This window comes from Oncorhynchus mykiss, chromosome 8 (genome assembly GCF_013265735.2).
Source record: "Oncorhynchus mykiss isolate Arlee chromosome 8, USDA_OmykA_1.1, whole genome shotgun sequence".
NCBI classification, from domain to species: Eukaryota; Metazoa; Chordata; class Actinopteri; order Salmoniformes; family Salmonidae; genus Oncorhynchus; species Oncorhynchus mykiss.
Window position 1 is genome coordinate 16681931 of NC_048572.1, and position 22871 is coordinate 16704801.

Here is a 22871-nt window from a genome sequence, read left to right on the forward strand (position 1 = left end):
GATTTGTTTTGCAGAAATGCCTACCTGATAAATTACCTGATGGCAAAGTCTTTTTTTTATTTCCAATTTTATCATTTTAATAATTTAAATGTAAAAAAATGAGCAATACACAATTGATTGGATTCATATAGCTCTTTTAGTGATGCTTAAAGTGATTTACGCATCGGGGAAACTCACCTTAACTACTGCCGCTGTCAAAAAAGGAGCACATAACTGGGTGATGCCACGGCAGCCATTTTGTTTCAGAAAGCTCACCAACACATCAGCTATCACAGAGGTAAGGAAAGCCACATCTTCACCCATGACATAAAGAACTTAGAATGCTGTTGCCGTTATGTCATAGCATGTGTGGCAGTTTTATTTTAGAACTGACAGATTTTGCCCCACTTCACCAATCGCTTCTCCACACACAGAATTAATCTGGATTTGGTTGGTGGAAGATTGCAGCACTTGATGCAAAGCCAACCGCATGACATTACATAAAGGGTTTTTCTATCTCTCTTCATTAGAAGTTAATCTGCACTAACCAACTGTCAACTGATGATGATGGTTCAGTTAAATATGACAGTGTGAGTATGGCATAATACAGTCCCATACAATACACTGAGTGTACAAAACATTAAGAACACCTTCCTAATATTGACTTGCACCAACCCTTTTGCCCTCAAAACAACTTCAATTCGTCAGGGCATGGAGTCTACAAGGTGTGGAAAGTGTTCCACCGGGATGCTGACCCATGTTGACTCCAATGCTTCCCACAGTAGTGTCAAGATGGCTGGACGTCCTTTGGATGGTGGACCAATCTTGAAGCACATGGGAAATTGTTGAGCGTGAAAAACCCAGCAGCATTGCAGTTCTTGACACCAACCGGTGTGCCTGGCACCTACTACCATACCCCGTTTAAAGGCACTTAAATATTGTGTCTTGCCCATTCACCCTCTGAATGGCACACATACACAATCTGTCTCAAGGCTTAAAAATCCTTCTTTAACCTGTCTCCTCCCCTTCATCTACACTGATTGAAGTGGATTTAACAAGTGACATCAATAAGGGATAATAGCTTTCACCCGGACTCCTGGTCAGTCTATGGTCAGTCTATGACATGGAAAGAGCAGGTGTTCATAATGTTTTGTGCACTCAGTCGATCTACTGGATTCCCTCTGGAAAAACCACATAATGGTTCTATGGGTATCATATCAGCTAAGCTATTGAACATATATCTGATTATTAATCTGTGAAGTAGAGGGAATTTGTGTTGGCAATTTTCCAACACACACACACACACACACACACAGAAAAGGAGTTGCCTACTCATAAATAGTTATGCCCTGCATAACTGTCACATTTCTGGGAAGGGTATTGGTGGGTAAACTTTTGTGTGAATTTGTAGTGTGGATTAGATTGCCATGGAGGGTAGTGGAACTGGGTATCTCTGGACCCACCTCCCCCTGTGTGACTGAGTTACTATCAGGGGGACAGACAGCGGTCAGCTGATGGGACAACAATAGACAACAACCTGCCCATCTATACACAGATTACATAATGTAACATGCATCACTGTAACCTAGCAGGCAACTGTTCTTTCTCTGAAGACAGAGGACAGAGGGTCAAACTGAGTTGCGTTTCGATGACAGCAATGTCATTTATCTGCTGAATGTCTCAGCCAAGACCCCTGACATCTATGATGTTCAGTATGTCAACTACCGGGCCTTGCTTGACTGGTCAATGCTAGGTCAGATATATCCTGTTGAAAGGGATACTACTGACTTTCTCCACATTTTGTTGTGTTACCGCCTGAATTAAAAATGGATTAAATTGAGATTTTGTGTTACTGGCCTCTATACAATGCCATATAATTTCGCAATGGAATTATTTATACATTTATAAAAAATTCAAAGCTGAAATGTCTAGAGTCAATAAGTATTCAACTCCTTTGTTATGGCAAGCCTAATTAAGTTCAGGAGTAAAAATGTGCTTAATAAGTAAACTGTTAATATGTTGCACGGACTCACTCTGTGTGCAATAATAGTGTTAAACGTGATTTTTAAATGACTACCCCATCTCTGTACCCCACACATACAATTATCAGTTGAGTAGTGAATTTCAAGCCAGTGACTACAAAGATACAGGCGTCCTTCGTAACTCAGTTGCCGGAGAGGAAGAAACTGCTCAGGGATTTCACCATGAGGCCAATGGTGATTTTAAAACAGTTACAGAGTTTCATGGCTGTGATAGGAGCTCACTGAGGATGGAACAACAACATTGTAGTTACTCCACAACACTAACATACTGTACTGTACATGACATTGTGAAAAGAAGGAAGCCTGTAGAGAATACACATTTTCCAAAACATACATCCTGTTTGCAATAAGGCAGTAAAGTAATACTGCAAAAAATATGGCATGAAACTTTTTGGCCTGAATACAAAGTATTATATTTGGGGCAAATCCAACATAACACATCACTGAGTATCACTCTTCATATTTTCAACCATGCTGGTGGCTGCATCATGTTATGGGTATGCTAGTCATCGGCAAGGACTAAGGAGAATCCTAGAGGAAAACTTGGTTCAGTATGCTTTGCCACAGACACTGGGAGACAAATTCACCTTGCAGCAGGACAATTACCTAAAACACAAGGCCAAATATACATTGACTACCAAGACGACATTGAATAATATAACTAAGTGGCCTAGTTATAGTTTTGAAAATCTATGGCAAGACTTGAAAATGGTTCTAGCAATTATCAACAACCAATTAGACAGAGCTGGAAGAATTTTTTTAAAGAATAATGGGAAAATCCAGGTTTGCAAAGCTCTTCGAGACTTATTCAGAAAGACTCAAAGCTGTAATCGCAGATTCTAACATGTATTGAATCAGGGTATATTAGTGTTTTATTTTCTATAATATATATATATTTTAAATAGCTTTTGTCTTCCACCTTGACATTACATAGTATTTTCTGGTATTCGTTGACAAAAAATATAAATAAAATCCCTTTTATTCCCACTTCGTAACACAACAAAATGTGGAAAAAGTCATGAGCTGTGAATACTGTATGAAGGCAATGTAGAAGCAACTGTACTGTAGCTCCACCACAGGAGGTTGGTGGCACTGTAATTGGGGAGAACATGCTTGTGGTAATGACTGGAGCGGCATTGGGGAATGGTGTCACATCAAACGCATGGTTTCCAAGTGTTTGAAGCCATTCGCGCCGTTCCGGCCATTATTATGAGCCATTCTCCCCTCAGCAGCCTCCTGTGAGCTCCACTATGTTGTAATGATATGCTGTAATATATAGGCACATATGGCAGCAGTCCGCTGTGTAGGTGGTGGCAGCTTAGACGTTCTCACTGAGGCTAATTTAATTTGATTTGTTTGGGGATTTAAATGTTCTCTGAATGCGTTCCAAAATATATATATTACGGAAAGACGGATGTATGTCACATGGGAAGATTGTCTCCGATATAAATTATTCTTAGAAGTTAAGATTTCCAGTAATATTATCTCATAGTCCTTAGTCCTGAGTAACGCTGTCTCATCCATAAGGAAACAATGTCATAATCCAGCCAGGGTTGCAAAATTCCCAGGGTTTCCAGAAATCCTGGTTGGAGAATTCCGGATTTCCTGCATATCACCTCCTGATTCAGGGAATCTTCTAACTGGGATTTTTGGAAAACCTGGGAATTTGGGGAAAATTACCGTAACTACCTCCAGCATTTAACTACCTCCAGCATTTAACTACCTCCAGCATTTAAAATGAAATGTTTCTTAGACTGACAGCATCTGTATGGTCATGAATTATTCTCAAACACTTTTACTGCAAACTTGTTTTTAGTTTAAAGCCTTTATTTATAAAATCTGCTCCAAAAAGGATACATTCTTAATATTTGATGCAACAATAATCAGCCGTAGTTGTGCAGCTTGTGGACAAGCATCTGCATGAGGTGGTTTGCATTGGTTAAGCATTTGTCCAACATGCTGACATATCTACAGCGGCAATATGGATGCAAGAGCTTCGTGCGTTCTGATGAGTGACATCACAGCCTAGTAAATCCAGCTCATGCTTGTGGCTACCTACTTACTACATACAGTACCATGTTTACTAATATATTGGTTGGCTAGAATACTGTCTAGAAAACTTGCACAAAGCGATATGTAGTCACTCGTAATCCAAACAGTCAATCAAACAAACAAACAGAAAAAATATAGCTGTGGCGTGGAACCACAGCCATAAAAAAGAAACAGTTCACTTAAGGCTGTTCAAGTTCATTACATCACTGATAATGCTTCATAATAGTTCACATAAGCATTCATAAATGGTATCCATCCTCACTGAATTTCTGTGACCACTGACCTCATAAGAAATTCGGGAACTGCAGCCACTCTGAAAAATCTATCCAGTCTCATTGTCTTTAACATCTTAAGGTATAATGGAATATGATTCTATCAGTGCACTATAAAGTAATTATGTAAGTAAAGTGAAAGGCCAAAAATGAATGAATAAATAAATAGGTTAATAATGAATAAACAATGAAATAAACAATGAAATACTGTATCTATGTGAATCTTTTTCATGATAATTCCATCTTGTATTATGTCGGTTTACATTTTTGTGTGGTTTTCTCAATCATTATCAACTGTTAAAAATAATAACACTTGGTGCATTCCTAGAAGACAAGTCTGTGGCTGTGTTTCAATGTGCTCATTAGCAATTGGTGCTTGCACTCACTCTGATCTGTCAAATAAACGTGGTTTAGAGGTCAAACCCTCGCATTATAGAGCAAGCTTTCTGTTTTCTGGTTAAAGAGGCAAGCTTGGGCAACACTTAGTCCATTCCAGATGTACATATACTGTCAGTATTACAGATATTGTTTCCCTGCTTTGACAGTACCATGAAGATAAAACAGCATTGATTCCAGAGATCAAATTGAAATAAATAGGAGAAGAGCAGGTAGGTAGTCCATCGTAGTTTGTTGCTTGGACCTGCATGGTTGTGTAAATAGTTTATATAGAGAAAGTAGGAAAGCTGTACAGTTGAGTCAAGTAGTAAGATGGTTGTAGCTAATGGTGTGAGGATAGTATGGTGTTATCCATCCAGAGATCTGGGAAATCCTTTGTGAGATCTGCCGTTATGCACCCAGGTGTTAAGATATGGAGGTCATTACCACTTTGAGTCATTATCAGAGTCCAATAGCTGTCCTGTTTTATCTGGTACAGTAAACACCAGTAGATTGTCTCTCTGCTGACTGTACCAGGAACATCTGGGAGAGCCTCAGCAGTATGCAGACCAGTATATGAGGTTAAAGATAATGTAGGATCCTGGAAAGATCATGCGGGAGTAGGTGTCTATGGCGTGGGTGTTCTGCATGAGGCTGAAGCTGCGGAAGCGCGCTTTCTTCTTGGTTCCCGTGGACTCATTGTCCAGGGATAGGTGCACCACCATGTGCTCTTGCTTCTCTGGGGTGTCCTCGGGAGCGTCAGCCCTGGTGTATCCGGCCAGGCTGTTGGTGTCGGCCTCGCTGTAGGTCCCGTCGCCATCCACCATCACGGTCCCAGTGTGGGACATGCCACAGGTGCAGGGGAGTGACTGTATGGCAGAGAGAAATAGAGAGAGGTGGGGGTTGAGGGAAAGAGCAAGAAAAATAGAGAGATCAGAGTAGGAAAAATGCTGAAAGGACTCAAAGTTCAGTGTGGTATGATGAGGATCCTTACCTGTTCTCTGGCTAGGCTCAGCGACTGTCGGGCAGTGGAGAGAAAGTGAGATGACATTTAAACAAATGTAGGCACACATGACTAAATCGCTTTGGATAAAAGCATCTGCTGAAAGGCATATTTATTTATTAATTAGAGAAAGAGAGATCAGAGTAGGAAAAATGCTGAAAGGACATAAAAAACAGCAGTACAGTGTGGTATGATAGGATGGGGGCCCTTACCTGCTCTCTGGCCTTTTCCCTAAGCTTCCGATCTTTTCCGTCCCTCACCGTCGTCAAGTAGTTGACGGCAGCATATTCCAACACCGATAGGAACACAAACACAAAACTGACCCAGAGGTAAATGTCCACAGCTTTGATGTAGGAAACCCTGGGCATGGAGGCGTTGACTCCAGTGATGATGGTGGACATGGTGAGCACCGTGGTGATACCTGGAGCACAGTACAACATCTGTGTGAGCACAAGACTGAAGGAAGTATCCTCATATAGATATGAACCAATGAATCCACACTCCTAGAGAAAAGGATCTTCAAATGGTTCTCCAGAGGGACAGCTGAAGGATGTTTTATGTTTTAGGTTGAATGTTTTTTTTCTAAGAGTGTAACTTACCTAGTGAGACCCTGGCCGGTACGGCCCGGCGGTCGATCCAGAAAGACACCCAGGACAACATGACCATCAGAGTGGCAGGGAAGTAGGTCTGCAGCAGGAAGAAGAAGATGTGGCGTCGCAGGGTGAAGTTGATGTACAGACGGTTGTACCACCCTGGAGAGAAGAGGACAAAGACACGTGAGGAATCACCATAAATATGAAAATGGGTTATGTTTCTCTGAAGAACCTAAGAGCAGATCTATTTGTACAACTATGTACTGTATAGGGATACAGTGAAATTGTCACATGCAAAAATCCATACAAACTGTTGTGCTACAATATATTCAAATGTTGACTATTAATATCCTGCAACATGGAGTCCATTTGTGTACAGTATGTGTGATTTGTATACAGTACAGACCCTAAAACCTGATTTGTGGATCTACCTGTGCTGCTGTAAAAAGCCAGTCTAGAGGTAGTGTGAAACTTCTGGATGAGGAACTGAGACAGAGAGATCCTGTCGTCGGTGCTCAGGGACTCATCCCCACTCTTCCAGTACAGCATGAGGTCCTCATCCGTGTAAGCATCTGGAGATAACAGACATGGATTTCAAATTCAAATCTGCCAGATTTTTTGTACCACCACACAAAAATCCCTTTTTAAACACAGTGTGAGGCAGTAAGAGTCCCACTACTCACAGCTCTCCAGCTCTAATGTACAGGTCTGTGAATCCAGAGGGAAACGACTGAAGTCCATGTTACAGGCAGCAGTAACCGTCACCCTGGACACAACATACCCACGATGACGCAAACATAACACATCAACATGCTACATCCTCTATGAGATTGGGTAAATGTCTGCTGGGAAAATTTGGATCAACTGAGTTCTGCGCTGCCATCATAGAAATGTCGCTGTTGCACTTCTGAAGAACGTGGAGATGGGACACAAAAGGAGTCTAGGAACAGCAGCAGCTTACATCCTCACCTAAGGCTGTAGAGCACGTGTCCATCTGGGAACACCCTGAGCATGATGTTCTCTGTGGTGGTGTCGTGGATGAACGACCTCTTGGAGTGGACGAAGAACACATCAGGCACCCAGATCTTCTTGACCAGGCGACCGTCGAACGTCATGCTCTTATTGGTTGTGCTGGGAAAGGACAGCCTCTCGTCTTTCCAGTAGTGCCTCAGATAAAGGGTCATAGTGAAGTCCTGCAGGTCACCAAAACAAAAAGAGATAGCTTTTGTATTAACTTGTTGGTTGGTTGCAGCCTTGTATAAATCCTCTGAACCCTTTTCTGACTGAGAGTTCTAGATTGAACCATTGTATATATATTGGCATTGCCGCGGAAAGTAGGGGTGCTGAGGGTGCCCCATGAAAAATCGGAATTTAAAAAATATTACTAGTAAAGGCCCAGTGCACTGGGCCTTTACTAGCCCTGTATTAACGGACTGATATAGCCGTCACGCAAAAAAATAGCAGCACCCCCACCCCCAAACATCTTCCCGTGGCTATGTACAGTGCATTCGGAAAGCATTCAGACTCATTTACTTTTTCCACATTTTCTTACGTTACAGACTTATTTTAAAATTGATTAAATTGTTTGTTTTTTCTCATCAATCTACAAACAATATCCAATAATGACAAAGCAAAAACAGGTTTGTAAACATATATATATTTTCTTAAACGGAATACAGAAGTATTCAGACTGTTCACTCAGCACTTTGTTGAAGCACCTTTGGCAGCGATTACAGCCTCTTGTTGGGCTTGACACTACAAGCTTGTCACACCTGTATTTGGGGAGTTTCTGCCAATCTTCTCTGCAGATCCTTTAAAATTCTGTCAGGTTAAATGGAAAGCTTTGCTGCACAGCTATTTTCAGGTCTCCAGAGATGTTCGATCGGGTTTAAGTCTGGGCTCTGGCTGGGCCACTCAAGAACATTCAGAGACTTGTCCCGAAGCCACTCCTGTGTTGTCTTGGCTGTGTGCTTAGGGTCATTGTCCTGTTGGAAGGTGACCCTTCACCCCCAGTCTTAGGTCCGGAGCGCTCTGGAGCAGATTTTCATCAAGGATCTCTCTGTACTTTGCTCTGTTCATCTTTCCCTCGATCCTGACTAGTCTCCCAGTCGCTGCCACTGAAAAACATCCCCACAGAATGATGCTCCCACCACCACACTTCACTGTAGGGATGGTGCCAGGTTTCCTCCAGACGTGTTTCTTGGCATTCAGGCCAGAGTTCAATCTTGGTTTTATCAGACCAGAGAATCTTGTTTCTCATGGTCTGAGAGTCCTTTAGGGGCCTTTTGGCAAACTCCAAGCTGGCTGTCATATGCCTTTTACTGAGGAGTGGCTTCTGTCTGGCCACTCTACCATAAAGGCCTGATTGGTGGAGTGCTGCAGAGCTGGTTGTCCTTCTGGAAGGTTCTCCCATCGCCACAGTGGAACTCTGGAGCTCTGTCAGAGTGACCATCGGGTTCTTGGTCACCTCCCTGACCAAGGCCCTTCGCCCCCTGTTGCTCAGTTTAGCAAGGCGGCCAGCTAGAAGAGTCTTAGTGGTGACTCTAGAAGAGACTCTAGAAGAGTCTTAGTGGTTCCAAACTTCTTCTATTTAAGAATGATTGAGGCCACTGTGTTATTGAAAACCTTAAATGCTACAGAAATGTTTTGGTAGCCTTCCCCAGATCTGTGTCTCGACACAATCCTGTCTCGGAGCTGTACAGGCAATTCCTTCGACCTCATGGCTTGGTTTTTGCTCAGACATGCACTGTCAACTGTGAGCCCTTATATAGACAGGTGTGTGCCTTTCCAAATCATGTACAATCAGTTGAATTTACAACAGGTGGACTCCAATCAAGTTGTAGACATGTCTCAAGGATGACCAATGGAAACTGGTTGCATCTGAGCTCAATTTTGAGTCAGGGTCTGAACACTTATGTAAATAAGGTATTTCTGTTTTTTTTATTTTTAATACATTTTTTCGCACATATCTAAAAACCTGTTTTTGCTTTGTCATTATGGGGTATGGTGTGTAGATTGATGAGGGGAAAAATAATTTGATCAAATTTAGAATAAGGCTACAACAAAATGTGAAAAAAGTCAAGGGGTCTGAATACTTTCCAAATGCACCATATATTGGGATTACCAGGGTTTCACCCTGTCCCTGGATTACAGCGTAGGTTTATGATCAGACATATGTTCTCAGTATAAGTAGGGAACATATTATGTAATATGTCCAGAGAGGGCCGTCAGAGTTGACATCAGTGATGATGAGACACATACAGTAATGACAGCTTTGGGTTAGAGGTTGCATTGGTCACACATATCCCTTTCCTCCCGATCTGCTCATTGATCTGTATCTGTTAATAGGCAAACGGATCTATTTTATGCCCGACTACACCACTTTATCTACCACAGCAGATAATCCTCTTTTCAATTCACCTCGCAGCATTACATAATAATATAATTGGTGTTGTTCCATTTTTTTCTCAAGGATATGAGTTTTAAAGAAGAAAAACATGTTTCCCAAGAGGTGTTCTTGCATTTGTTATTGTATCTCTATTTCCTTCTATGTAGTACAAACGATGTCCCACCCATACATACTGTAGTCTGATAAAACAACGATGACCCCACCCCCCATGCTGTCTGTTTCATTAATAAATCCTCTTGGTGTGTCCTGTCTTCATTGCATCTGCACTCATCACACCTGTTTTAAGAGACTCAAACTCATATAGATCTGAAATAATGACTTAAAATAATAATGACAATAACGAAAAAAACAGTGCCCACTTCAGTACCTTTGTCATTACATAGAATGCGTGTATAACAGCAAATGGAGACACATTTAACAAATATAGACCACTGTAACATTGCATAATGATACTTATGGCTGATAAGTCTGACTGAACACACTTGTCCTCCATCATTCTTACATTATATCATTAAGGAAAGTCATTGTTTGAAAGCAATAATTTGCCCTGTCTATTTTCAAACAATTATATACAAATACTGAGATCTGAATGAAATGTAATCCTTGGTTATCCTCCCACACAGAGGCTTACAGAACATCAGGACTGCTGTTTGGACTCCAATTTGCAGCTTAGAAAATAAGTTCCATTTAATTATATTACTGTGGTGGAGCATGGTCTTTCGTTTTGAACAAGAAACATCATTTCTAGCACTGTGCTTCTATTATCCATTTTCATTATCCGTCTGTGAATAAGAGATTAATGAGCATGACAAGTATAGTGGATTATAGCGTATCAGCTGCAAAACACCTGTTGGCAGATTGTGAATGACCCATTCATTTTCAGGGGTTCAATTTGTTGTAGGAGTGGCTAGCATCTCTGCCCATTGCATCCAATAGTTGATTAATTTAAATATTATCACACTGACCACTTCAAATGTTCCACTGACCTGTGATAAGTTGTTAACATTGACTTCATTGAAATGTTAAAATTGTCAATGTTTGTTTATCAATTCACTTACCATGTCCACTTCTGATATACTGTCCAAACTCTCCACCTGAACATCCACTCCCACGGGGACAGCAGGGCCTGCAAAACAATAGTGAGATTATTTTTGTTCTGATTATATTCCTGATAATCAGTGTCCTCATATTCAGCAGATAAGGTTTCAGGTGAAAACACGAGTTGACATAAATGGTTTAAGGTGAGTTAGTGTGAAAGCGTATCACAGAGACATCAGATATCAAACATACAAATGCTACTTTCTCTTGATATACACTGAGTATACCAAACATTAGGAACCCCTTCCTAATATGGAGTTGCACCCCTCCCCCCCTTTGACCTCAGAACAGACACAATTTGTCAGGACATGGACTCTACAAGGTATTGAAAGCATTATACAGGGATGATGACCCATGTTGACTCCAATGCCTCCCACAGTTGTGTCAAGTTGGCTGGATGTCCTTTGGGTGTTGGACCATTCTTGAAACACACCGGAAATTGTTGAGCGTGAAAAACCCAGCAACATTGCAGTTCTTGACACCAACCGGTGCGCCTGGCAGCTACTACCATACCCTGTTCATAGGCACTTAAGTATTTTGTCTTGCCCATTCACCCTCTGAATGGTACACATACACAATCCATGTCTCAATTGTCTCAAGTCTTAAAAATCCTTCTTTAACCTGTCTCCTCTTCTTCATCTACACGGATTTAAGTGGATTTAACAAATGACATCAATAAGGGATTATAGCTTTCACCTGGATTCACCTCGTCAGTCTATGTCATGAAAAGAGCAGGTGTTCTTAATGTTTGTACACTCAGTGTATGGTATGCAGTGAAAATGCATGTGAACCCCTGCACAGTTTTCACATTTTGTTGTGTTAGAGTCTGACATTTTCACACTTTCAATTGTAACCCTGGGAAGTAAGTTGTGTAGATCAGTAGAAGAATGTAAATACATTAAAAGTGTCAACATTTCAGACCACAAAATGTGGAAACAATTTTACTGCATTGTATTAGTGTAGAAGAAAAAGCCTTTTGTCTGAGTTTAGGTCTTAACTTGGAGCTCATGGGATTTCCATATCTTCTACATACAGTACTTCTTCCTCGTTATCGCTGGTATCCTTTTCCTTTGATCAGCACCACAATCCCAGCAAGACTCCAATTACTACTACATGATCTTACAGCTACAGATAATCTACAGCTAATATCAAAAACCGTTTGAGGGCAAACCCACACACTCATATTTTCAAATATTCATTTGATTGCAGGGGATGAGTCATGAGTGATAGATTTGTGTTAGGTTTGTGGTTTTGCGAGTATATGGACTCAAAATGGTGCCAGAGGGGATGGCCGCCGTTTTCAGCACTCCTGACCAATTGTGCTATTTTGTGTGTTTTTGTTGCGTTGTTTTGAACTTCTTTTGTACATAATGTTACTGCCATTGTTTCCTATGACCGAAAAGTGCTTCTGGACATCAGAACAATGATTACTCACCTCGATCTGGAAAATGATTTTTTCTTTAATGAGTAGGACGCAAAGGACATGCTGCTCTTCCCAGACTAGGCCCAAATCCCCGTTATTCGTAAGAAGAGGAGCTGCCGCTACAGAGGTTGGCGAGTCGGATGCCTGGCGAGACTGTGTCGACGAGTGGATAATCCACATTTACCCCCTCAGTTCTACTGGCGAACTTGCAATCACTGGAGAATATACTTGATGTGCTCTGTTCGAGACTCCTAACATGATATTAAAAACAGTACTATCCTATGTTTCACGAGTCGTGGCTGAATAAGGACATGGATAATATACGGTTAACTTAGTTTTCCGTGCATCGGCAAGACTGAACATCAGCCTCCGGTAAGATCGGGGGTGGGGTGTGTCTCTTTGTCAACAACAGCTGGTGTGCGATCTGTAATATTAAGGAAGTCTAAAGGTTTTGCTCACCTGAGTTAGAGAACCTGTAAGCTGTAGATCACACTATTTACCAGGAGAGTTTTCAACTATATTCTTCGTACAGTATTAGAAAAAGGGATAAACACATTTTGGTTCCAGGTAGAACCCTTTGGGGTTCCATTTAAAACCTTCTGTGGAAATGGTTGTACCTGGAACCAAAAGTGTTCTTCAAAGCGTTTTTCTATGGGGACAGCCAAATAACCTTTAAGGTTCCAGATGGCAATTTGTTTTCTAAGAGTGTAGCTGTCTATTTACCACCACAAACCGATGGTGGCATTAAGACCGCACTTAACAAGCTGTATAAGGCCATAAGCAAACAAAAAAGTGCTCATCCAGTGTCGACGCTCCTAGTGGCCTGGGACTTTAATGCAGGAAAACTGGGGGGGGGGGGGGGGGGGTAAAAATAGATCACTTTTACTCCATACACAGAGACACGTACAAAGCTCTACCTCACCCTCCATTTGGCAAATCTGACCATAACTCTATCCTCCTGATTCCTGCTTACAAGCAGAAATCCATTTGCCCTCCATTTGGCAAATCTGACCATAACTCTATCCTCCTGATTCCTGCTTACAAGCAAAAAAGTACCAGTACCAGTACTATGTCGAAATCCCGCTACGCCCTACGACGAACCATCAAACAGAAAACACGTCAATACAGAACTAAGACTGAGTCCTGCCACACTGGCTCTGACGCTCATCGGATATGGCATGGCTTGCAAACTATCACGGATGACAAAGGGAAACCCAGCTTCGAGCTGCCCAGTGACATGAGTTGACCAGGGGAGCTAAATGCCTTCTATGCTCGCTTTGAGGGAAGCAACACTGAACCATGCATGAGAACACCAGCTGTTCTGGACAACTGTGTGATCACACTCTTTGTAGCCAATGTGAGTAAGACCTTTAAATAGGGTAACATTCACAAGGCTGCAGTGCCAGATGGATTATCAGGACGTGTACTCGGAGCATGCGCTGACCAGCTGGAAAGTGTCTTCACTGACATGTTCAACCTCTCCCTGACCCAGTCTCTAATACCTACATGTTTCAAGAAGACCACCATAGTCCCTGTGCCCAAGAACGCCAAACACCAACGTGAGAGTGCTGCTCATCGACTACATCTCAGTGTTCAACACCATATTGCCCTCTATACAGCTGCACCACTTGGTATGGTAACTAGTCAGCATCTATCTGACCGCAAGGTGTATTGCATATGGCCCAATATATCACTGGGGCCGAGCTCCCTGACATCCAGAACCTCTATACCAGGGGGTGTCAGAGGAAGGCCCTAGAAATTGTCAAAGACTCCAGCCTCCCAAGTCATAGACTGTTTTGTCTGCTACCACACGGCAAGCGGTACTGGAGCGCCAAGTCTGGAACCAAAAGGCTCCTTAACAGCTTCTACTCCCAAGCCATTGAACGGTTATTTACATTTACATTGACCCTGTAATTTTATTCTTAATTGTATTCTTATCTATTCCTATTTCCTATTCTCTTGCACAGGCTCGAAGTACACTCACTAGACTCTAACCACACACTCACACATACTACACTGACTACACTGACACTCCAACACACACACAAAACAAACACACACACTTTAAACAATGCTACCTAATATAATGTTTACATACCCTACATTATTCATCTCATCTCATATGTATACGTACAGTGCCTTGCGAAAGTATTCGGCCCCCTTGAACTTTGCGACCTTTTGCCACATTTTAGGCTTCAAACATAAAGATATAAAACTGTATTTTTTTTGTGAAGAATCAACAACAAGTGGGACACAATCATGAAGTGGAACGACATTTATTGGATATTTCAAACTTTTTTAACAAATCAAAAACTGAAAAATTGGGCGTGCAAAATTATTCAGCCCCCTTAAGTTAATACTTTGTAGCGCCACCTTTTGCTGCGATTACAGCTGTAAGTCGCTTGGGGTATGTCTCTATCAGTTTTGCACATCGAGAGACTGACATTTTTTCCCATTCCTCCTTGCAAAACAGCTCGAGCTCAGTGAGGTTGGATGGAGAGCATTTGTGAACAGCAGTTTTCAGTTCTTTCCACAGATTCTCGATTGGATTCAGGTCTGGACTTTGACTTGGCCATTCTAACACCTGGATATGTTTATTTTTGAACCATTCCATTGTAGATTTTGCTTTATGTTTTGGATCATTGTCTTGTTGGAAGAAAAATCTCCGTCCCAGTCTCAGGTCTTTTGCAGATTCCATCAGGTTTTCTTCCAGAATGGTCCTCCTGGCTCCATCCATCTTCCCATCAATTTTAACCATCTTCCCTGTCCCTGCTGAAGAAAAGCAGGCCCAAACCATGATGTTGCCACCACCATGTTTGACAGTGGGGATGGTGTGTTCAAGGTTATGAGCTGTGTTGCTTTTACGCCAAACATAACGTCTTGCATTGTTGCAAAAAAGTTCAATTTTGGTTTCATCTGACCAGAGCACCTTCTTCCACATGTTTGGTGTGTCTCCCAGGTGGCTTGTGGCAAACTTTAAACAACACTTTTTATGGATATCTTTAAGAAATGTCTTTCTTCTTGCCACTCTTCCATAAAGGCCAGATTTGTGCAATATACGACTGATTGTTGTCCTATGGACAGAGTCTCCCACCTCAGCTGTAGATCTCTGCAGTTCATCCAGAGTGATCATGGGCCTCTTGGCTGCATCTCTGATCAGTCTTCTGTTCAGAGGGACGTTTAGAGTTTAGAGGGACGGCCAGGTCTTGGTAGATTTGCAGTGATCTGATACTCCTTCCATTTCAATATTATCGCTTGCACAGTGCTCCTTGGGATGTTTAAAGCTTGGGAAATCTTTTTGTATCCAAATCTGGCTTTAAACTTCTTCACAACAGTATCTCGGACCTGCCTGGTGTGTTCCTTGTTCTTCATGATGCTCTCTGCGCTTTTAACGGACCTCTGAGACTATCACAGTGCAGGTGCATTTATACGGTGACTTGATTACACACAGGTGGATTGTATTTATCATCATTAGTCATTTAGGTCAACATTGGATCATTCAGAGATCCTCACTGAACTTCTGGAGAGAGTTTGCTGCACTGAAAGTAAAGGGGCTGAATAATTTTGCACGCCCAATTTTTCAGTTTTTGATTTGTTAAAAAAGTTTGAAATATCCAATAAATGTTGTTCCACTTCATGATTGTGTCCCACTTGTTGTTGATTCTTCACAAAAAAAATACAGTTTTATATCTTTATGTTTGAAGCCTGAAATGTGGCAAAAGGTCGCAAAGTTCAAGGGGGCCGAATACTTTCGCAAGGCACTGTATGTACTGAACTCTATATCATCTACTGCATCCTTATGTAATACATGTATCACTAGCCACTTTAACTATGCCACTTTGTTTACATACTAATCTCATATGTATATACTGTACTCGATACCATCTACTGTATCTTGCCTATGCTGCTCTGTACCATCACTCATTCATATATCTTTTTATGTACATATTCTTTATCCCCTTACACTGTGTATAAGACAGTAGTTTTGGAATTGTTAGTTAGATTACTTGTTGGTTATTACTGCATTGTCAGAACTAGAAGCACAAGCATTTCGCTACACTCGCATTAACATCTGCTAACCATGTGTATATGACAAATACAATTTTATTTGATTTGATATTGACGCAACACACACACTTTCACATTCCTTCACACTCTTCACATACGCTGCTGCTACTCTCTGTTTATTATCTATGCATAGTCACGTTACCACTACCTACATGTACATCGTACCTCAATTACCTGGACTAACCTGTACCCCTGCACATTGGCTCGGTACTGGTACCCCTTGTATATAGCCTTGTTATTGTTGTTTGTATTGTGTTACTATTTTTTCTTTAGTTTATTTAGCACATTTATTTTTATTTTATTTTTTAAACTCTGCATTGTTGGTTAAGAGCTTGTAAGCATTTCACGGTAAGGTCTACCTACACCTGTTGTATTCAGCACATGTGACAAATAACATTTGATTTGAGAATTTCTCCAAATAAAGTAATCTTTATTTAAACAGCACATAGATCCTATAAATCAGTTCTCTATGCAATTATATAGCACACAGTTTCATCTAACCCATGTTAAAGGTTCACATAAGAAGCACAAGTAACGCATAATACATACAGTTGAAGTCGGAAGTTTACATACACTTAGGTTGGAAACTTCTTAGGGATAGGGGGCAGATGACTGAGTTGCCCAAAGTAAACTGCCTGTTACTCAGGCCCAGAAGCTAGGATATGCATAGAATTGGTAGTATTGGATAGATAACACTCTGAAGCTTCTAAAACGGTTCAAATAATGTCTGTGAATATAACAGAACTGATATGGCAGGTGAAAACTCGAGGAGAATCCATCCAGATTTTTTTTTTGAGCTGACCACCCATTGAAATGCCTGTCTATGGGAAAATCAAAGGAAATACTCCCAGATTGATATGGCTTCCACTAGATGTCAACAGTCTTTAGGTTTCAGGCTAGTTTTTTGAAAAATGAGCTAGAATTTGTATTTTTTCAAGGTGGCTCTCATTTTGACTGTAGTCTGGTGGCACACTTCATTATTTATCTCAGGTATTGAACACACTATTCCCCATCTTACATTTTATTGTTTATTTACATATTAGGGTACCTGAGGATTGATTAGAAGATAATCGCCGTAAAGCTTTTTTGAAATCTGACAAAGCGGCTGGATTAACAAGAAGTTAAGATTTTAAATTATGTATAACACTTGTATTTTCATGAACGTTTAATATTACGATTTTTTTATTTTGAATTTCGCGCTCTGCGATTTCACCTGATGTTGTCGAGGTGGGGTGCTAGCGGCACGTCTAGCACAAAGAGGTTAAAATTCGTTTTTCAACCACTCCACAAATTTATTGTTAACAAACTATAGTTTTGGCAAGTCGGTTAGGACATTTACTTTGTGCATGACACAAGTAATTTTTCCAACAATTGTTTACAGTTTATTTCACTTAACTCACTGTATCACAATTCCAGTCGGTCAGAAGTTTACATACGCTAAGTTGACTGTGCCTTGAAACAGCTTGTAAAATTCCAGAAAATTATGTCATGGCTTTAGAAGCTTCTGATAGGCTAATTGACATAATTTGAGTCAATTGGAGGTTTACCTGTGGATGTTTTTCAAGGCCTACCTTCAAACTCGGTGCCTCTTTGCTTGACATCATGGGAAATCAAAAGAAATCAGCCAAGACCTCAGTAGACCTCCACAAGTCTGGTTCATCCTTGGGAGCAATTTCCAAACACCTGAAGGTACCACGGTCATCTGTACAAACAATAGTATGCAAGTATAAACACCATGAGACCACGCAGCCGTCATACCGCTCTGGAAGGAGATGCGTTCTGTCTCCCAGAGATGAACGTACTTTGGTGCGAAAAGTGCAAATCAACCCCAGAACAGCAGCAAAGGACCTTGTGAAGATGCTGAAGGAAACAGGTACAAAAGTATCTATATCCACAGTAAAACGAGTCCTATATCGACAAAACCTGAAAGGCTGCTCAGCAAGAAAGAAGCCACTGCTCCAAAACCGCCATAAAAAAAGCCAGACTACGGTTTGCAACTGCACATGGGGACAAAGATCGTACTTTTTGGAGAAATGTCCCCTGGTCTGATGAAACAAAAATAGATCTGTTTGGCCATAATGACCATTGTTATGTTTGGAGGAAAAAGGGGGAGGGCTTGCAAGCCGAAGAACACCATCCCAACCATGAAGCACGGGTGTGGCAGCATCATGTTGTGGGGGTGCTTTGCTGCAGGAGGGACTGGTGCACTTCACAAAATAGATGGCATCATGAGGGAGGAAAATTCTGTGGATATATTGAAGCAACATCTCAAGACATCAGTCAGGAAGTTAAAGCTTTGTCACAAATGGGTCTTCCAAATGGACAATGACCCCAAGCATACTTCCAAAGTTGTGGCAAACGGCTTAAAGTCAAGGTATTGGAGTGGCCATCACAATGCCCTGACCTCAATCCCATAGAAAATTTGTGGACAGAACTGAAAAAGCATGTGCGAGCAAGGAGGCCTACAAACCTGACTCAGTTACACCAGCAGGAGGAATGGGTCAACATTCAACCAACTTATTGTGTGAAGCATGTGGAAAACTACCCAAAACGTTTGACCCAAGTTAAACAATTTAAAGGCAAATGCTTCCAAATACTAATTGAGTGTATGTAAACTTCTGACCCACTAGGAATGTGATGAAAGAAATAAAAGCTTAAATAAATCATTCTCTCTACAATTATTCTGACATTTCACATTCTTAAAATAGTGGTGATCCTAACTGACCTAAGGCATGGAATTTCTACTAGGATTAAATGCCAGGAATTGTGAAAAACTGAGTTTAAATGTAGTTGGCTAAGGTGTATGTACATTTCCGACTTCAACTGTATGTTTGTTTTGCATTTTGGTAGTGTCCTGATCGCCTGCCATTGTCTAATCTGCCTGCGTTGCCGTAGTGCCAGCCTCTTATGTAATCGCTAGTAACTAAAGCCTCTTGTCACTCAGCCTCCCCTAGCCTGTTACCTGGAAGAGAGGATATTAATTCATTGCCCTGTGCCAGCTGGGTGCCCTGTCATTCCTCACTCACACCATATGCCATCTAACAGATCCTTAACTGGGCAGAGACCCAGGGACCCAGGCACCAGCTTCCCAGGCAGTAGCTCCACCGGGACCACCTCCCCTCCCAGGACCTGTGTGGATGATGCTGCTCGCCACACCTGCCAACTGCTGGGAGAACAGCCTGAACTCCCGCGGCCTCTTCCCCTGGATTAGACGGAACTAGCGGGGGATTGGGGTGGTTATTTAAGAAACATATCTTTAATTCATAGTGATTACATTGGCTCCCTCCATCTGGAGCCACAGGAGGGCATGGTTATGATGTGGAGGCTGTGGGAGATGTGGAGGCTGTGGGAGGTGTGGAGGCTGTGGCTGAGGGAGATGTGGAGGCTATGGCTGAGGGAGATGTGGAGGCTGTGGCTGATGAAGATGTGGATGCTGAGGGAGATGTGGAGGCTGAGGGAGGTGTGGAGGCTGAGGGAGGTGTGGAGGCTGAGGGAGGTGTGGAGGCTGTGGCTGACGGAGATTTGGAGGCTGTGGCTGAGGGAGGTGTGGAGATGTGGAGGCTGTGGCTGAGGGAGATGTGGAGGCTGTGGCTGAGGGAGATGTGGAGGCTATGGCTGAGGGAGATGTGGAGGCTGTGGCTGATGAAGATGTGGATGCTGAGGAAGATGTGGAGGCTGAGGGAGGTGTGGAGGCTGAGGGAGGTGTGGAGGCTGAGGGAGGTGTGGAGGCTGTGGCTGACGGAGATTTGGAGGCTGTGGCTGAGGGAGGTGTGGAGATGTGGAGGCTGTGGCTGAGGGAGGTGTGGAGGCTGTGGCTGAGGGAGGTGTGGAGGCTGTGGCTGTGAGAGGTGTGGAGGCTGTGGCTGTGAGAGGTGTGGAGGCTGTGGCTGTGAGAGGTGTGGAGGCTGTGGCTGAGGGAGGTGTGGAGGCTGTGGCTGAGGGAGATGTGGAGGCTGTGGCTGAGGTAGGTGTGGAGGCTGTGGCTGAGGGAGATGTGGAGGCTGAGGGAGGTGTGGAGGCTGTGGCTGACAGAGATTTGGAGGCTGTGGCTGAGGGAGGTGTGGAGATGTGGAGGCTGTGGCTGAGGGAGGTGTGGAGGCTGTGGCTGAGGGAGGTGTGGAGGCTGTGGCTGTGAGAGGTGTGGAGGCTGTGGCTGTGAGAGGTGTGGAGGCTGTGGCTGTGAGAGGTGTGGAGGCTGAGGGAGGTGTGGAGGCTGAGGGAGGTGTGGAGGCTGAGGGAGGTGTGGAGGCTGTGGCTGACAGAGATTTGGAGGCTGTGGCTGAGGGAGGTGTGGAGGCTGTGGCTAAGGGAGATGTGGAGACTGTGGCTGAGGGAGGTGTGGAGGCTGTGGCTGTGGGAGGTGTGGAGGCTGTGGCTGAAGGAGGTGTGGAGGCTGTGGCTGAGGGAGGTGTGGAGGCTGAGGGAGGTGTGGAGGCTGAGGGAGGTGTGGAGGCTGTGGCTGACGGAGATTTGGAGGCTGTGGCTGAGGGAGGTGTGGAGATGTGGAGGCTGTGGCTGAGGGAGATGTGGAGGCTGTGGCTGAGGGAGATGTGGAGGCTATGGCTGAGGGAGGTGTGGAGGCTGTGGCTGAGGGAGATGTGGAGGCTGAGGGAGATGTGGAGGCTGAGGGAGGTGTGGAGGCTGAGGGAGGTGTGGAGGCTGTGGCTGACAGAGATTTGGAGGCTGTGGCTGAGGGAGGTGTGGAGGCTGTGGCTAAGGGAGATGTGGAGACTGGCTGAGGGAGGTGTGGAGGCTGTGGCTGTGGGAGGTGTGGAGGCTGTGGCTGAAGGAGGTGTGGAGGCTGTGGCTGAGGGAGGTGTGGAGGCTGTGGCTGAGGGAGGTGTGGAGACTGTGGCTGTGGGAGGTGTGGAGGCTGTGGCTGTGGGAGGTGTGGAGGCTGTGGCTGTGGGAGGTGTGGAGGCTGTGGCTGTGGGAGGTGTGGAGGCTGTGGCTGAGGGAGATGTGGAGGCTGTGGCTGTGGGAGGTGTGGAGGTTGTGGCTGAGGGAGATGTGGAGGCTGTGGCTGTGAGAGGTGTGGAGGCTGTGGCTGTGGGAGGTGTGGAGGCTGTGGCTGTGGGAGGTGTGGAGGCTGTGGCTGTGGGAGGTGTGGAGGCTGTGGCTGAGGGAGATGTGGAGGCTGTGGCTGTGGGAGGTGTGGAGGTTGTGGCTGAGGGAGATGTGGAGGCTGTGGCTGTGGGAGGTGTGGAGGCTGTGGCTGTGGGAGGTGTGGAAGCTGTGGCTGTGGGAGGTGTGGAGGCTGTGGCTGTGGGAGGTGTGCTTTTCTTAGAAGACCACTCCCGAGAACAATCATTATGGGTCATTATAGGCTCCTGTCCAGAGAATGGAGAACTATGTGTTTGACCTTTTCACTATGCGTTTAACCTCAAGTTGACTCTGTATCGGTTTTCCTGTTCCCCTAGAAAATAGTTGTTTGTTAAAGCTCACGTATAAGATATTCTGATGAGATCACAGCAAAGCCCTGAGTGACTGACTTATATTGTTCTCTTCAGTCTCTTCATAGAGTGGGACCTAAGTAGGGTTGCAAAATTTCAGTAACTTTCCCAGAATTCCCTGGTTTTCTATGAATCCCGTTTGGAAGATTCCCAGAATCAGGAGTGAATAATCAGGGATCCAGATAACCTGGACATTTTGGGAAAGTTACCAGAATTTTGCAACCCTAGACTATGATCCTAGTTACTATGATCTGGTAAACAGTTGTCAATGGGGGTCACAACTCCAGACACTATGGCCTGTGCTGATGAATTCAGTCATCAAGAGTGTCTCTGTTGTGGAAGTCAAGATGACAGAGGAAGCAATTCCCCAGTCAGCTGACTGCTACAAAGACTTCAAAGATAACACAGAAATTACGAAACTACTACTACAAAAAAAAAATGAACACATAACCAACACCTCATGGCTGTTCCTAGGCTGTCTTTGAAAATAAGAATTTGTTCTTAACTGACTTGCCTAGTTAAATACAGATAAAATAAAATAACAAACAGGTTGATCGGCATAATTTAGTCAGTTTTCTCATACACACGATTCAAGACAACCGCTAGCTATCCGGATCTCTGTACAGAACAATGAGTATGGTTACATGCACACAGTAATGTGATTATTGTTGTGGACTGTCAGATTAATTTAATAGTTTGATTAAAACATTTACATGCTTTGCAAGAAGAATGAATTCCTTAATAATCCTGTTTACATGGACACATCTGAGATCAGGTTACCTGATGGCACTCTGATAAATGCAGAAAATCACCAATCAAAATAAACGCTCTACCACACCGACCATGTTATTTTTGGGAAGCATATTTGATTCTGAGTTGGGACATATATAAAGTTTGTATATGAAAACTACTTCTAGGATGCATACATTCAGTTCTTCTGAACTCACTTCAATCGAGCTAAAGAGGGAGGCTCACTCGGCTGGTGCTAGCAAATGCGCAGATCAAATACACTGGTAGAACGAAAGGTTATGGTGTTTACGTGTCCTAATAATTTAAATGATATTTCAGGAAACCAGGTGTTTAAACGTTGTATTCTTACTTCGA

General features: G+C 43.2%; 1 protein-coding gene across 1 annotated transcript in view; it reads right to left on the minus strand.

Moving 5' to 3' along the window:
* Positions 1–3830: 3830 nt before the first annotated feature.
* The window catches only part of LOC110529499 (gamma-aminobutyric acid receptor subunit rho-2-like), a 34931-nt gene continuing 15890 nt past the window's right edge, over positions 3831–22871 (minus strand). Inside the window, exons 3-10 of the mRNA XM_021611736.2 lie at positions 10784–10851; positions 7286–7509; positions 7000–7082; positions 6748–6888; positions 6323–6475; positions 5936–6144; positions 5715–5738; positions 3831–5589 (exon numbers count right to left, since the gene is read on the minus strand). Of these exons, the coding sequence (XP_021467411.1) occupies positions 5275–5589; positions 5715–5738; positions 5936–6144; positions 6323–6475; positions 6748–6888; positions 7000–7082; positions 7286–7509; positions 10784–10851 (1217 nt within the window). The 3' untranslated portion in view covers positions 3831–5274. The remainder of the gene's footprint in view (positions 5590–5714; positions 5739–5935; positions 6145–6322; positions 6476–6747; positions 6889–6999; positions 7083–7285; positions 7510–10783; positions 10852–22871) is intronic.